Genomic DNA, 17,501 nt, shown 5'->3' with positions numbered 1-17,501 from the left:
GGACTCACCAAAAATGTACACACATTTTAACAGTTGATTGCTCAACTTTGAAAATGAGGTATATTTTAATAAACACTGCCTTTATAATTATTCAAAATGGTATCTACTTTTTTGGGATACCCTATATAGTAAGTGAATAAAACAAGAGTACCATACCAGTAAAATACTCTCCATTTAAGAATTTTAGAAGTTTTAAAAAATGTTAATAAAAAGAAGTGTTCTGTATGAGTTTCTTGGAAGGTCACCACGGAGCACTTGTTTTGAAAATAGCTCTCCTGAAATAACATTGTTAACTCTCATGCACATCAATTTCTGTAAATTTTTATTTGTATCTAACCAAACATTTTTTCCTAAAGAAATTTAATTACCTCATCAGTGATAAGTTAATTCATTTTCCTCATATTATGTCCCACCTTCTTTTCTAATTTTCCACATTCATTGTCCAGATTAATAATTTATCTTATTTAAAAAATAAAATTTTAAAACTTAAAAGAAAAATAAAATGTGAACCATAGCCAATAGTTAAGGGCAAAATATACCCATAAAATATGGGACTATTATCTGAATACCACAGACAACAACAAGGAAAAAATCTAATTTTTATTTGAAATAGGTAATTCATGCCCATTTTGGCATAAATTTAAGCTATCCAGAGAAGTACTTGGAGATTTCTTTTTAACTTCAACAACCTTTCATTTCCAAACTCTGGTAGGTTTAACTTTGAACCCAGCTAACAGCAGAACAGCATGTTTAACAGGATCTAGAGGTGAGGGGCAGACCTAACAAAGATGGCATCTTTAAAAAAGGATTAAAAAAAATATATGCATCCTCATAAGTAGTTTTTAAAAGATCAAAATTCTCCAGTGTTCTAGAAAATGTATCCCAAGGTGATTTGTCCATAAAAAAAACAGCCTTCAAAACCCAATTCGGGATACATCTGGCAGAAAAATATTTCATCTCTTAAACAAATCCCCTTTTCTCTTTCTTTCTGTTCAACTTCCACTCCTTATTCCTAGAAACACCCAGAGGACAGTGGGAATAAGACCCAGCCTACTTCTCTTGGCCTTTGCCAAGCTGAAGGCTCACACCAAGGATTGTTCCTTAAGAAGCTCTGCTACAGTCAGAAAACTGATCTCTAATTTCTGGGACCTGCCAAAAAAATCCTAGTTCCCTCCAGGAGGGGCCTGAGGGCTCTTTAAAGGAGCAAAGGGGCAGTGGACCTGGCCCAGACTGGAACACCAGGATGTGCAAAGGGGCCCTTTCTAAAGAAAAACACCCAATGCCTTAGAAGCTAAAGTTTAACCTACGGGCAAAAACATGTAGCAGCTGACATACACCAAAAAGGTGCTTCTCTCCCAATTTTTAACCATAAAAGAAACAGAGAGGAAGAGAGTCTAGAGAATTTGACCTCCTCTCCCTTCCAAGACCATATTCTAGGGCAGTGATGGCGAACCTATGACACGCGTGTCAGAGGTGACACATGAACTCATTTTTTGGGTTGATTTTTCTTTGTTAAATGGCATTCAAATATATAAAATAAATATCAAAAAATATAAGTCTTTGTTTTACTATGGTTGCAAATATCAAAAAATTTATATGTGTGACACGGCACCAGAGTTAAGTTAGGGTTTTACAAAATGCTGACACGCCGAGCTCAAAAGGTTCTCCATCACTGTTCTAGGGCCTAGAATCTAGGCCTAGGCCAAAGTCAGGTTCCAAAGCCACAGACATTTGGTCACAGGGTACAGTCTTTACTGGATAAAGCTCCTCCTCCTGGGCAGCCTGGCTCATGGCTGCTTTACCGAAACTTTCACCCCCATGTGCAGAGTGCTTAAGAATCACTAGGGAAATTACTTTTTTAAAATTCGACTTGTCACTGACAAATACTTCAATAGGATCTTCTAGAAACTGCCCAGAGGCATACCCCCTCCTCCCCCCCACCTCCCAGTCTAGGGTCACAGATCCTTCCAGGTGATGGGCTCCTTGCCAGACTTCTGCAGCAGCAACTAGTTGGTTTTAGAGAAATGTTTGCATCCAAAGAACCCTCTGTACACCGACAGCGGGAAGGGGAGGGCAGTCTGCAGCACGTGGTGGCGCTTCCTAGTTGGCACTGCCCTTCTTCTGAGCATAGGAACCCCAGAGCAAGAAGACAAGGCCATTCGACTTCCCACTGAGCCAGGACACAACTGCATCAGTAAATTGCTCCCAACCTTTCTCTTTGTGAGAATTGGCCTGATGTGCTCTGACCGTGAGGACAGCAGTGAGTAGGAGACACCTTGCTTGGTCCACCCAGATAAACTTGCATGACCAGGAGGAACATAACCATCAGTGTCTGCAGGCAGCTCTTTATACATGTTTTCCAAACTGGGCGGAAGTGGAACAGGTCTTTGAACACTAAAGCAGAGCCCGTGGGTCTATGATAGGGATCCTGTCCCAGGATGACAACCTTCACGTCTCTTATGTCACACATTTGGGTCTATGTGAAGACTTGGTGTGGGGGTGGATAAACAGTGTAATGTCTTCCTTCTTCTGCAACAACTCCCGTTAGCTTTATAAAATATGGTTTTCTGAACTCTCCACTCAGGTGCTTCCATCTCTCACTGAAACCCACTGGCCATGTGCTGGGCACCTCCTGCTCTGCCAGGGCCTTCTTGGCCGGGCTGGCTGCTGCATCCCTGCTCTTCTCATGGGCCTCCGGGAGAGGGAGTAGAGCATCTTCTGGCCGATCATGCCGAAGTCCAGGGGGAAGCAAACGGGTCTGGGGACCTGCCAGGCTGGCCTGAAAATTTTATTGCAAATGAAATTGTAACATAAGCCTAGACTGGACAATTACATAAGAATTAGACAATTGCATAAGAATTAAAGGCTTTGTTTCTTACATTATATAAATCCAAATGTGAAGGACAGATTGCAGAAAGTGATTGGGTTTAGAGTGATACAAAAGAAAATAAAGCCAAAACAGGCCCTACTTCCTTTTTAAAACCTATTTTTTATTACTTAAGTAGGCAAGAGCGATTTTTTTTGTTCCTATATCTAATTTCCTAACAAAAGTATCTAGCACCTGTTAACGTCTAGTGTTAGATGGCAGGATCTGACCTTTGTTTATACTCTATACTGTTTGCTGATAAGTATAGTGATCATAATTATCCAAAGCTTTGAGTTAGGTCCTTCTGAGAATTCTCAATTACTTAATATTTTAGTGAAAATTGATTTGATTCAAATACTCTCATGGTAATCAGAGCACTTGTATTTAGCTTTCTGTGTATCTTGGTCTGAATTCATCCACATTATATACTTAACAATGATTTACTCATTGTCTACTATGAATAAGGTATGAGGGACTTGTGGTAAATCAAGTGTTACTCCGGACCTTGCCTTCAAAAATACATGGACCTTAGTGCGGTGTCCTTAATGCATGTAATTAAATAGCCATAATACAAGGTAGAAGGTGATTTGTCCTAAAAAGGAAGATATTATTTTCTCTGTAATAAAAGAGGAAAAATTCCAGGGAGAAATTATCATATAAATCAATATTAAGAAATCAGAAGAATCTAGTTGTGAGAAAACACCTGGAATGAAACAAAAGGAGAGGAAGGAATTCCAAGAGAATATCTGGAGTTCAAGCAGAGTGTCTGAAGGGGAAATGTAAGGAATAATGTGAAAAATGTGAGCATGATTAGAAATGCTTTCACATGATTACATGAAAACTGAAATCCACTTAGGATCTTGCAGCGGGAACTGGAAAATCAGACGTGGATGGGAAGTCTGGATATCTGTGACCATTCTTTATGCAGAAACCTTGACTAGGAAAAATAAAATAGGAAATCTTGCTGCTTAATCCAGCACAATCTAGTTTACCCATATTTGAGTATATTTAAGACAATATTCTTGTAGAAACCAAAAATATTCTCTATATCATAAGTCATAGAAACAATGCGTAAGAGGAACTTGAGTTATACAAAATAAACTAGAAAAAGTAACTATAGTACTAAGGATAGTAACTAATATTTATGTATTGCTTACCAAAACCAGGGACTTTTTCTGAAAATTTTACACATATGAACTTGATTTATATAATTTTTTAATATTTGTTATTGATTTCAGAGAGGAAGAGGGAAAGAAAGATAGAAACATCAATGATGAGAGAGAATCATTGATTGGCTGCCTCCTGCAAGCCCCTTAACTGGGGATCGTGTCTACACCTGGGCATGTGCTCTTGACCAGGATTGAACCTGGGACCTTTCAGTTCGCAAGCTGAGCCAAACCAGCTAGGGCTTGATTTATATAATGTTATCCCATTTACAAATTAAGAAAGTGAGGCACAGAAAGATCAAAGTAACTTGCTCAAGATAATGTAACTGGAGCAGGTATTTGAAGCCTCACAAATATTAATTCAAGTCCAATATTTAGCCAGTTATGTTTTAAAATTAGTATTTTTAGCCGAAGCCGGTTTGGCTCAGTGGATAGAGTATCGGCCTGTGGACTGAAGGGTCCCAGGTTCGATTCCGGTCAAGGGCATGTACCTGGGTTGCGGGCACATCCCCGGTGGGAGATGTGCAGGAGGCAGCTGGTCGATGTTTCTCTCTCATCGATGTTTCTAACTCTCTATCTCTCTCCCTTCCACTCTGTAAAAAATCAATAAAATATATTTTAAAAAAATTAGTATTTTTAGAGAAATATTTCAAAAAAATAAGAAGAATTATTATAAATAAACTTTCTGTAGTATTTTTCACTGAAAACAACTTACTTGAAAGAAACAAATTGTTTAATTATAATTTCTAAATGAGAATAGATATCATTAATAAAAAATAAAAATAACAATGTGTTGCTTTAGCTCTTTCTTGCTTATTTATATTTTCATATGATTATTCATGTTTAACATCTTTTGGGAATGTCTTAAACATAACTGATTCTTCAAATGATTTATTGATGGCTGGCCAGAAACTAGCTCTATTTCAGATTCTAGATATTCCAGTAAAAATATTTTACCAGTCTAGCCTGGATCCTCAAGCAATCCTGGATCTTGTGAGAAAAGAGAGAATCTGTTCAGTCTGATTGTCCTTAAATAAATGGACCATGAGCTTGTAATTAAATCAGATGTAGTTTGTTTGAATCTCACCAATCACAAACTGAAAAATGTTCCTTGTGGCTATAAAAATGATCTCCATGCAACTCAAGAATTTTCATTTGTTTGATAACAGGGAAATAGATTTGATACTTCAAGTATCTCATTTATTTCTATCTGAAGCTCAGTTATTTAGGATTTGCCCCATCTAATTCCCTTTCCATTCCTATTTCTGAGGAACATCATGGCATGGGAGCATTTAGGCATCAGGCATCTAAAGGGTCTTGGGTAGTGTGGGTTTAGGCCACAGTGTCTTTTTTTCTTGATGGTCTTTCCTAAGGGGTAGTTATTTCCAATTGTTTCCCCAGTTCCTACTGTTGCCATGTCTGAAGGATTTCCAAGGCCTCTATTTCAGATTTTGTCTTCCTGTTTCCAAACCAAGGATTCTTCTGATGTAATAGCCCATTCAGCCATCTCCATATCCGTTTGGAGTCAGAATTTCTCTGTTGCCTTCTTAGAATCACTGGAGGGTGTGTGGAAAGCCCACAAGCTCACCCACCAAGACTTTGCTCAAACATTGCTACTTTATCACTGTCATGCCATGTTTGATAATGGGATGCTCTGCCAGGTTACAGCCTGAGAAGCTGGGAGAGGGTTCCTTCTGCTTGAGGACACCTACAGTATTAACCAAGATTCTATCATTCTTCTTGATAATACTTGCTCCACCACCCCAGTGCTTTTCACCAATCCCTGTATTAGAATGAAATATAGTTCTTTTTGACTCATGTTTTTTTCATTGAACACACCCCTTTATGACCATCTTCATAATATTCGTTATGCCATGTTTTTCAATCTAACTATTTTCTTCCATTCATCCTTTACTTCACGTAGCATCCTCTTATAAAGATTCTTTATTGAAGGAATACAGTAAAATTATCCCCAATAATATTTAAAATGTAAAACTATGTTATATGTTTTACTTTATTTCATTATACTTTGTGGCCTCTGTGTTTTTGCAGTGCTAATTTGTTGTGCATGACAAACTTGTTACTGAAGATGTGCTCATTTCTGAATTTGTGTGTTACATTGTCTATTTAGCTGCTAGAAATAATTTCAATTTTTTCAGAGTATAAATAACTTGACCAATGAACTGTCACAAAAGATATGTTTAAAATAACTGAAATGATTGTGATTTTTGTTACGATTATATGTTCATCAAAACTCATTCATGAAACAAGCCTTAGGCAATATGATGTCATTTTTCAATGACCCATTCTTCCTGGTTCAGCATTCTCTATGGACAAAGAAAATATTTTTTAAATTCCTATTAACTTTCTTATACCACTAAATACTATGCAATATATTAAAAAGTGACCCATTTTAATGTAGTGCCCCAAATACCAAGCAATATAGAAAAGCTCCTTCTTAGATTGTGAGAGAAGCTAAATTATCATTTGTCTACATTTGGGTCCAAATAATATATAACATTTAAAAATGAAATAGAATATTAAATAATGATCACATGTCAGTTAAAAGCATTCCACATTATACATAACTGGTTTATATTTTTCTGATTTTAATCTAGAACTCTTTTAGAAAGAGCCATGCCCTCAACTCATAACGCATTTAACACAATCTCTGTTGCAGGTTACTTAGTTATAGAAAATCCATCAAGTAAGTTTATCAAATATCTTTTCTTCTTTTTGCATATCAACTTTAGACTCTCTGATTTGATGAATCATAATGTATGGTTCCTTTCTTGTATGTTTGTTAGAAAAACCTCCAGGCTGGATATAAATCATAAAAGCATGACTAATTGCATGGTAACTGGAGAAATGCTTTCTCTCTCTCTGGGGTGAAGTCTGCATGTCTGTATTTTAGCTTGGGAAGTAATACGGGGATATTTAAACTCCTTGGGGTTTAAAAGCCATGTCATTATGAGAATGAGGTCACTGCAATATTTTATATCTTCTAAAACCTTGTAATGTATAAAATGTTTTCTGTATGACAAAGAGGTATTATGTGCTTGAGGATTCAATGATAACTTTATGCCCCTACATTTACTTGAAAACTTTCTTCATTAAAATGTTAAATCGTTCACTTAAAGTCACTTAAAAATAGAAGGAATTTTGAACCATGAATACAAAGAAAGTGCACTTAAAGGAGAAAAGTTAATTTTGTAAGTATGACAGAGTGACTTTCTGGAGTTGGGTGGTTTATGGGGTTTGAAATGTCTGCTGTTCTTTAACTTGCTAACCAGTGCCATACTAAAGTGAAAGAACTCAACCTAATGTGACTCCATTTTATACCTCTTCTTGCTTGAAGGCCGATCAGCAAGAAATCCTTCCTACAACATGTTGAAGAGCTTTGCACAAACAACAACCTAAAGTTTCAAGAAGAATTTTCGGTATGTTACTAACAGTTGTCACAACATTGCCAGACCTCTGGCCGTTTCATGTGTCACATTTCACGTCCACTTTAAGCATGCAAGGCCATGAAGGACTCTGGCCTTGATAATCAATACCCAATTACCAGGTTGATTGTTTGGATAGTAATGTTACACTGGGAGGCCTCTGGTGCAACCTGAACAGAATTATTCACCTACTGTGTCAGGAAAGGTGCACTTCTTCAGACCTCCCGGGGATAGCATCCTAGCCTCGTTTCTTCTCTGCTCTCTCATTCAGAAGTAGACTCTAATTTATAGCACTTGTATTCATTAGTTTTTTCTTGAGTATGGGGCTTGGGTTATGCCATAAATGCAGTTTATATTTAAGTAATTATTTTAAATATAGAAACTAAATAATTCCAATTTATATTTGCCAGCTTAGTTTATGTTTGTGGTATAGGTGAACCTGAGAGCAGAAGTTGATGTGTCCAGAGATTATACAAATAATGTTATTTATAGAACTGTCCAAAAATAAAAAATAGATAAGGACTGTCCATGTTTTACAAGGCCTATTTTTAAGTTACTATGAAAATAATGCTGTCTCATGTTATGGAAAGTAAGTAAAGAACTTGTCACCTAAAAACTATTTAAAAGTTAAGAATAGTTTTGTTGCTTTTAGCATTTTATATAGCTATAAAATTGAAGTTATTTTAAAATGAAAGGTAGATATCAGATTCACAAGTTATTTTAAGACTTGTAAGCATCTTTCCTAACTTAGATGATTATTCTGTATTATGAAAATAAAACAGATTTCTAAATGTCACCAAAACTTTTTTTTCATGAAATTCATATAGTGTGTGAACTTATGAAACAAAGAATTGAACAATTGGCTTGAATGGTTCAGCATTATAATATTTCAGCCTCTCAGGGAATAATAACAAAAAATGTGAGAAGATTAATGGTATTTCCTACAGCTTTTTGGTTATGCTTCTTAAGTAATATTGGTCTGGACTTAACAAAATCGGTGGTACCATAAAACTCTTTTTAGCATTTACACAGCAGGAACTCACAATTTTTCAGAAGCAAAAGTGTAATTTCACTAGAATAGAAGCGAATATAATTACATTATGCATGACTGAGTAGATGAAAAGTTTTATTAGCAATAACTTTTTCACATATATTATACTGAGAAAGTTTCCAGTTTAGTTCTTTTGGAGATCATGGTTTTAAGAACTTGGAGCGTTTTTATATAAATATATAGGTTTTGTGTATATGTTATATAAATGTATATATATATACATATATATATGCGCAAGGGATTTGTTTTAATGTTTTTATCCTAATGCTGTATTAAGTTTGTTAAAGCAAAATTATGTTTTAATAAACAAATGCATATTTGATGCATATATTTGAAAAAACTTATAATTCAGGTTATATTCACATATTATACTTTAAATATTTATAAGCTTATATCATATGACAGGCATTGTATTTGGCACTTTGATATATATCAATTCCATATTTAATATCTAAGTGACCTTGGGCAAATCACTTAAACTCTCTGTGCTTTGTTGTCCTCATCTATAAAATGTTAGCATCTACCTCATTGAGTTGTGAAGACTAAAATGATTGAACATGTGTAATACTAAGAATAGTGGCTGGCACAAGTATTAGCTATTATGACCATTATTCCTACCAGAAAGAAGTTCATATTATAACTGCAGATATGTATGTAAAATTACAGAGGCACTGTATCATGACAGAGATATTCATTAAGAAATGAGGATAAACTCTGTTAAGATAGCAGTCAGAAAAGACTTCACAAAAAGGTGACCTTTGAGATGAATTTCGGACAGAAATCCAATGAGTACATGAAGGGAAAAAGGTATTCCAGAGAGAGGGAATGAATGCAAGAGCATAAGGATGCAAAACGATCCAACTATGATCCCACTGAAAAGAGGAAACAATAGAAGAAAGAGCTAACAGTAGGGAGGACGGTTGAGGCCATCAAGTGTAACATTACTATCCAAACAGTCAGCCTGGTAATTGTGTATTGATTATCAAGGCCAGAGTCATTTAAGTCTATAAATGGACATTTATATGTGAAATAATTATAGAAGTACCACTTTTCAGGTAATTTCCAACTCACTTTTCTTCTCCCCTCTCCCACATAGTTCTTTGTCTCTTTCAAATATGCTCCCAAAACTGTGACACATGGAAGCTATAGGATTCCTCTTTTTTCTCCTAAGCCTCTGATGCCAACACCCCAGAATTCAGATGTTTACACTGCCCCTATGCTCTAACACTTACCCACCTGCATAAGACTGTCCAGATTTTCTTTCTGAGATAAAATAAAGTGGGAGGGAGAAGTATTCAATTAAAATAAATAATTTATAATGATGTTGAATGAATTGTAAAAACAAACATTTTAGTAGCTTTTAAGGAATTTGGCAAGTTGAGACATTTCTAAAATGAAAAATGACAAATTTCGAAAATGTAAATCTCAGCTCAACACAAATCTCAGCTCAACACTTTTTTAGCACCAACTTTCTTAATGATGAATAGATGATATCATGATTTTTCACCAAAATGTCAATAATAGATCTCCTTGACCCTTCATCTGTGTCTGATCATTCTTAATCGCACCTTTGCATTCTACTCTCGATTTAGCAATGCCTTCTGAAAGCAGGAATTGACCTTTGGCATCTTCTCAAACTGACCAGTGTTGTACCAATTACTAGGCATGAAATCACACTGCCTGAGGAGAAAAAACAAAAAATAAATCACTGGCCTCCTTTCCCCTCCTAAGTAGACATTAAAATATTAAATAATATTATATGTATATATAATAAAACCACTAAGAAAATATGGGAAAGGGATACTAATATGGTTGCCACGTCTTAAAGCTTCCCAAAGTATAAAGAAATTATACCAGAGAGCAATAGCCCAACTGACCACTTTTATTCAGGATATTTTCAGTGAAAGTTTACATAAGTTCATTAAGGTTAATTATACCTTGTTTCTACAGTTCTGAGGAGAGTTTTCAATTTAAATATAAAAGAGTTTAGAAAAAAGAATGATCTTTTACTAAGTGGAATTTCTTGTTTACCTTTGACATCACTGTAAACTGTGCAATGACTTCATTCCACAGGAATTACCAAAATTTCTTCAGGATCTTTCTTCAACTGATGCCGATCTGCCTTGGAACCGAGCAAAAAACCGCTTTCCAAACATAAAACCATGTATGTGCTCTTACCATCTCTGGTTTTAGCTGTGAAATGCTTTAACATGACCACAAAATGCATCTTAGTTTTTTTTTCATTTCTTAAATATATTTTATTGCATATTAATTAAATTATAATAATGTGTTTTGTTAGCAGCAACTTTCAAATTATAGCATTTTTGCTTTGTTAATTTTATTAAAGTTAACATACATGGTTTGCAGCTTGTCACACAAGGTTCACTTAATGCAGGTGCAAGAAACTGTAGACCTAATAGTTTTTCAGCTTTGTAATTTAACCCAAGTAACAAAACTCTCTAACATCTTCCTACCGACATAATTTTCAAATGAAAAGAGAAAGTTCACGTGAAACTTTGTGCATTAGTTTCCCTTAAGAGAATTGCATTGTTTTCTTATGGAATATAAAAAATGAATTGCAAAATATTCATTGAGAATCAAATATATTTAATAAAGTTAATGTACATTTATGCTTACCAGGATTGGTTTTACAAATAAGGCTGAACTCTGCCTTACCATACTAAAAATGGCTTTGTTTTTCAATCAATAAGAAAAACAAAACATATTATTGCTTTAAGAATTAAAGAAAAAAACATAACATACTTCTGTTAATAATAGCTATATATATTATGTTGTATTTTTTAACATGTTTCTGCTATCTATATTCTAATTTAATACCCTTTATATTATGAAATAAAAAGTGCCACTTGTGATGTTTTTAAATATTGTCAATATTTTTTTTAAATCTAAAGTTTTAAAATATTCTTAATTTTAAAGTAAATATAATATTTTTCTTTGTGTTATGTCTTTTCAAAGCTATATTGGGGAACATTCCATACTTAAAAACTGAACTTTTCTGTCTAAAAATACATGGACTTAGGGAAGGATACAGTCACAGAATGTAAAGTCACAAAGTATATGGATAGGGAGAAATGGGCCAAATTCTGATATTCTAGAACTAGAGGATAACTGAGACATGAAATAAAAAATTTAAGGAAACATGATATAGGAGGTAGTAATCTAATGGAATCTGATAATTCCCAAGAATTAGAATAGGATGAAAATACAAATAACTTTAATCCTAAAATCCTTTCTGGAACAAAACAAATCGTAAGTAAATGACTTTAAGAGCAGTTGACAAATAAGACCTTATAGAAAATAAGAAATGTTTTACATCTCCAAACTTTTATGACATAACCTTTCTGAACAGGCCCTTTGGTCTTCCCTTTAAGAGAGTTAATTTGGGTTGGATGCATCATAAGTTTAAGAGTTATAGAAATTACACTTTTATACTCATCTGTACCTAAATTTCTTCCAGACTATCTAGTTCATGCACACTCAGTGATATTCTGTGAAAATAAATACTATAGTTTGATTGAAGGACAGTTACTATGTAATATTTAATATTTGTTTACAATTATATAGTTGTCTGACTGAATTTATTATATGTCAGTATATGTAAAATAAGTAAATCAAATATGTCTGATTAGTTGTCAAGAATCAAATATTTAATTTAAATATGTAAAAATTTGTTAGGTATTTTAAATGTGATATTTCAATCTTTTATTATTAGGATTTCACTGCATTATTATCTGGATTCACATCAGAGCTATAAAATAGTCAAACAGTACTAACCTATTACTAATAGGATAAAATGAGAATAAGGATGGTTGATGGGACTTAATAAACAACCTTAGAACAAGAAGAACTGAGGCACATGATTATTCCAACTCTTGATTTCTGAGGCTATGACAAAAAAATAATTGTTAGTGATGGACTTATGTTGTAAATTAATGATGTTCTGGAATATTAGAATAGAAGTTCATGCTTTCTTTTTTTCTTTGTTAGAGTCAAATGGATAATATCCCGTTGTTTTCTGCTTTCTTCTTAATTTCAGTACTGAAAACCTATGGTACTTTTTCAAATAATATATTACATCTATATCTATGGATTTGCATGGGGAAACCTTTTTCTTAAGTGTCCTCTTAAAGCAGTGGTTCTCAACCTTCTGGCCCTTTAAATACAGTTCCTCATGTTGTGACCCAACCATAAAGTTATTTTCGTTGCTACTTCATAACTGTAATGTTGCTACTGTTATGAATCGTAATGTAAATATCTGATATGCAGGATGGTCTTAGGCGACCCCTGTGAAAGGGTCATTCGACCGCCAAAGGGGTCGCAACCCGCAGGTTGAGAACCACTGTCTTAAAGAGTTGGAGGCCCTAAAAGAAATAATTTTGTTAGGTAAAATTTTATATTTTCCCAGAATGTTATTAGAATAATTTGTTAATTCAACTAACACATACCCTCTGTATAGTAATAAAAAAAAATAAGCTAAGAATACATGGGTTCTAATAGAATACCCTGGGTTGTGATCCTATTTACCCACTAACTACTTTAGTGACTGGACATATTTGTGGTTTCTATCTCTTAAGGTTATTGTGAGGATCAGATGAAATAATCATGTAAATCAATTTGCCCAGTAGTGAAACAGGAAAAACACTCAATATGTTCTTATGATTGTAAATAATCAGTAGGTTGCTTATCTTACAAAAAAATGCTAACTTTCTGAGTGTCTAAGACTTAGGAATAGGCCCTTATGATCTATAGTCTGGGAGTAACACGATCACTTTCCTAGCCTGAGTTAAATGGCAAGTGGGGAATTCACAGCCACCTCTATGTCCAGTACATCCACCACCCACCCCTTCACACACACACACAGAATAAGCAAAGGAGTTTAGACTAAATATATTTACCCATTGTGCTTGCAAAGAAGCCATAAAGCTGCAGAAATGTGTTTTCTCCTGTAGAGAATGAATTCATTTTAATAGAATCTGAATTTCAGCCTGAGCCAGATCAGTGAAGTGCATTGTTTCCCTTGAGTAATGTAGGAAGTAGAATTTCAAATATCACAGTGCATTTTAGAAGATATTAGCTTACAGGGCTTTAAGATGCTAGAATTAGCCACAAATACTTGCAGAAGAGATTTGCAAATCTCTGCTTGACAGGACATCATGACCTTCAGGAGTGTTCCAACACTAGGAATAAAAAATTTAACTTGTTGTTGACTCAGATAGTTATAAACAGACGTATCGAGTGAATAGAAACCTTCCTTAGTTACAGGACTAGCCACCATGTCATTAAAATAGTTTGGTCATACCAAATTCAGAATCTTTGGAACATAATCATCAGCATGAATTTGCTAAACATTTCCCATCTCTAACTTTAAAACCATTGTGCAAGTCATTAGTTACTAACAATCTGGCTATGTCATTTTAACTTATAACATGGGCTCAAGTTTTAAGAATATGAAAAAACGTATTGAATGCTTACCATAAGCTTTATGTAAGTTTTCCTCAAGAGGATTCTACAAAATAAGTATTATAGCTACATATTATAGCTGAGGTAACAAAGGAAGATAGTAGACAGATCATCTGGAATTCAAACCCAAACTCATTTTCCCATTTTTCCTCAGGTATTGAGTGTCTTCTCATTAAGGTTTTTAAAAAATCATTCAAAATAATTAATTAATAATAATATATTATTTTTATTATTCCCATGTCTACTTAAAATTAGCACTGGAAATTGTAATTATATTACCAACTTGGTAAAAAAAAATCTTCAGGGAAAAAAATCTAATATTTTGAAGAAAAGTAATAGGGGTTATTTATATTTTCCAAATCTTGAAAATTCTAATAATTAAAAGTTTGGTATTAAATCAAGAATAAGCACATAAATTAATAGAAGAGAATAAGTACTCCAGAAATAGATGTAAATAATATAGAGAAATCTAGTGAACTAATAAAGTAATATTTTGAATTAGAAGGGGAAGGAGAAATGTTAAAAAATTGGGTCTATTTGTTGTTTCAAATGGCAACAAGCAAACAAACAATAAAGAAAAGATTTTAGCCAAAACCGGTTTGGCTCAGTGGATAGAGCGTCGGCCTGTGGACTGAAAGGTTCCGGGTTCGATTCCGGTGAAGGGCATGTACCTGAGTTGCGGGCACATCCCCAGTAGGAGATGTGCAGGAGGCAGCTGATCGATGTTTCTTTCTCATCAATGTTTCTAACTCTCTATCTCTCTCTCCCTTACTCTCTGTAAGAAATCAATAAAAATATATATTTAAAAAAAAAAAAAAGAAAAGATTTTACCTCATTCTGTTAAATAAATAAATAAATAAATAAATCCCAATGTATTGAAATACTTAAAACAAAAGCATATTAAAGTTCCAGAAGAAAGTATGAATTAATTTGTGAAAACAGGAATATTGTTGACAAACACCTTCGCATGAATGATAAAAGCAGCTATAATGAAGCCATAATGAAAAGAAATGAGAAATTTGATTACAAAAAATATATATATTTTATGTAGGATAAGATAGCTAGCTAGATTGATAGAGTAAAAGACAGACAACAAAGGAGAAAAGTTTAATATATAATACACTACAACACATGTAACTTTTGTTTTTAGTATAAAGTATTTTTAATCGGAAAGTAGTATAGTATGAAAAGGAAATAATAGAAAAGGCCAATAAACAAGCAAAGGAGCTGAATTTTAATTATAGATAAGGGGATAAAAATAAATATTATGAGATATCAATTTGTGTCTGTCAGAAGATCATAAATTAAAATGTTTGATAATATTGTGTGGTAGTGAAAATAAGAGGAAACAGAATTGTTCGAACATTTTTGTTCAGAGTATGAATTGGTATAATTACAGAACAATTTGGGATTATCTTTCAAAATTTGAAATGCACATTATGATTTGGGAATTTTACTGCTGGTAATATATAAATATACTCCAACATACATGCAAAAACTTCAGTTATCTTTATTCAGCATTTTATAAAACAAATGACATTAATTCAAACCTTTAAATATGATGTAATCAAACAATGAAATACTACATGGATTTTTTAAATAATGAGCTAGATATCATTGTTTATGTTAATATGGAATGATACAGGTAAATGAAAAAAGCAGTTTATGATTAATTTTCTATGAGTATGTACAAAAATCTCTGGAAACATATGCAAGGACATATTAATAGTCATTGTCTCTAGGTAGTGAAAATATATGATAAGATGGAACTTCTACTTTACTTTTATACCCATCTGTAATGTTGAATGTTATATCATGAACTTCATTTATAGTAAAAATGTAGTGGCAAGTTAAATTGGAATTAGTATTGATTTCTTACATTTTTTTTCTAGATAATAATAACAGAGTGAAGCTGATAGCTGATGCTAGTATTCCGGGATCGGATTATATTAATGCCAGCTATGTTTCTGTAAGTTGTTAATTTTATAAATTTTATATTTTTATAAAACATAGATACTGAAATTATATTACTTTTCTAACTATTTAAAACAACAAACTCATTATAATCTCTATGGATCTTGATGTGCCAGTTTCTTAGAACTATATACCCCCATTTTATAGAGGGGGAAATGAAGGCTTCTAATAGAGATTTCAACCTACCAACAATCATTTCACTAATAAGTGGCAGAAGTACAACTTCAGGTTATATATCTGCTTTTTACTATTTCATAAGCTTTTTCAATGTATTCTCTGTATACAAGGCCTGCCAGTTTCTCTTTCAAAGAAAAATTAGTCAGATGGACAGTCCTGTCCATATAATATAAAAGTCTCTTACGCTTTTCTTCCCTTCTAGATTTGCTCTCCTTCAAGGGTACCATGATGCCATGTTCTTTTTTCTATCTTCACCTACTTGTAGAATGTAAACTCTATTGTAGCTACTCAATAAACATATCTTACATGAACCAACATGGGGGAAATTGTGATATGCCTAATAGGCTGTCTTACACATCACAGATAATAAATGCTTGCTGAGTTGTATTAAAACAGAACGAAACCAAATTGTTCCAGAGATCTCTCTTTCCCTCTCATTCTCCATGGCTCTTTTTTTCTGTCAAAGCTCATCCCCATCATGTGTACATAGGAACCTCATAAGCACCCAAGACCCTCACTTGACACAACCATGACATCTCAGAGTAGAACTGCCCTTGTGGTTCATTCAACAATTCACCTTGAATGCTTTCTTAAAAATTCCTGAAAATTAGATGTTAGCCTCTTTGGCACTGATTTGTCTACTTCCTTCTAAGGCAGATGATTCTATTTCTGAACAACTTTAATGTATAGTTTTTTTTTAATGAGATATGTTTATATTTTCTTCCACTGGCTCCAATTCTAATACATAGCAAGGCTAACCATCTTTATCGTGATGACTTTACAGATAGTTGAGGGTTTCCTCTTCTGCTCACTCATGTAGGTCATTTATTCTTTTCACCCAGGCCTGCCATTCTCTTTGGTCCCATTGGGGCTTTGCTTATGTGATGCTGAATCCCTTCCCTGACATCAAACATAAGTGTCCCATGTCCCATTACCCCCAAGACTCTGTTGAGGAGGCAATTCATTCTAACTTCTATATTGGCTGACAATCACTATCCTATATAATAAAAGCCTAAATTATCAATATGTTCATCCTCTGCCTTTGGCTGTTCTTTGGAATTGTGCTCCTGGAACATGGACTCACAAAGAGTTTGGAAAATTTTTATAAAAGATGGACTGTGGATGTCTTGCCAAGTGCCTTGGTTGGTTGGAGCATCATCCCATGTACCAAAAGGTTGCAGGTTTGGTATAGAGGTAGGGCACATACCTAGGTTGCTGTGAGTTCAATCCCTGATCTAGACGTGTACCGGAGGCAACCAATCCATCTTTCTCTTTCATATCAATGTTTCTCTCCCCCCCCCCCCCCTCTATCCCCTCCTCCCCTTCTACTTTCTGAACAT

At 34.1% G+C, this 17,501-nt stretch overlaps 1 protein-coding gene and 1 pseudogene across 1 annotated transcript in view; one reads left to right on the top strand and one right to left on the bottom strand.

Moving 5' to 3' along the window:
• Positions 1-17,501, top strand: part of PTPRQ (protein tyrosine phosphatase receptor type Q) — a 213,317-nt gene that overhangs the window by 177,485 nt on the left and 18,331 nt on the right. Inside the window, exons 34-36 of the mRNA XM_070409661.1 lie at positions 7,391-7,472; positions 10,603-10,693; positions 15,903-15,979. Of these exons, the coding sequence (XP_070265762.1) occupies positions 7,391-7,472; positions 10,603-10,693; positions 15,903-15,979 (250 nt within the window). The remainder of the gene's footprint in view (positions 1-7,390; positions 7,473-10,602; positions 10,694-15,902; positions 15,980-17,501) is intronic.
• Positions 1,956-5,545, bottom strand: LOC139005214 (uracil-DNA glycosylase pseudogene; annotated as a pseudogene).

This window comes from Myotis yumanensis, unplaced genomic scaffold, assembly GCF_028538775.1.
Source record: "Myotis yumanensis isolate MYYU_CA2020_CCGP unplaced genomic scaffold, mMyoYum1.0.hap1 SCAF_3, whole genome shotgun sequence".
Classification (NCBI taxonomy): Eukaryota; Metazoa; Chordata; class Mammalia; order Chiroptera; family Vespertilionidae; genus Myotis; species Myotis yumanensis.
The sequence above is the reverse complement of the archived record's forward strand: the minus strand, read 5'-3'. Positions and strand labels throughout refer to the sequence as shown.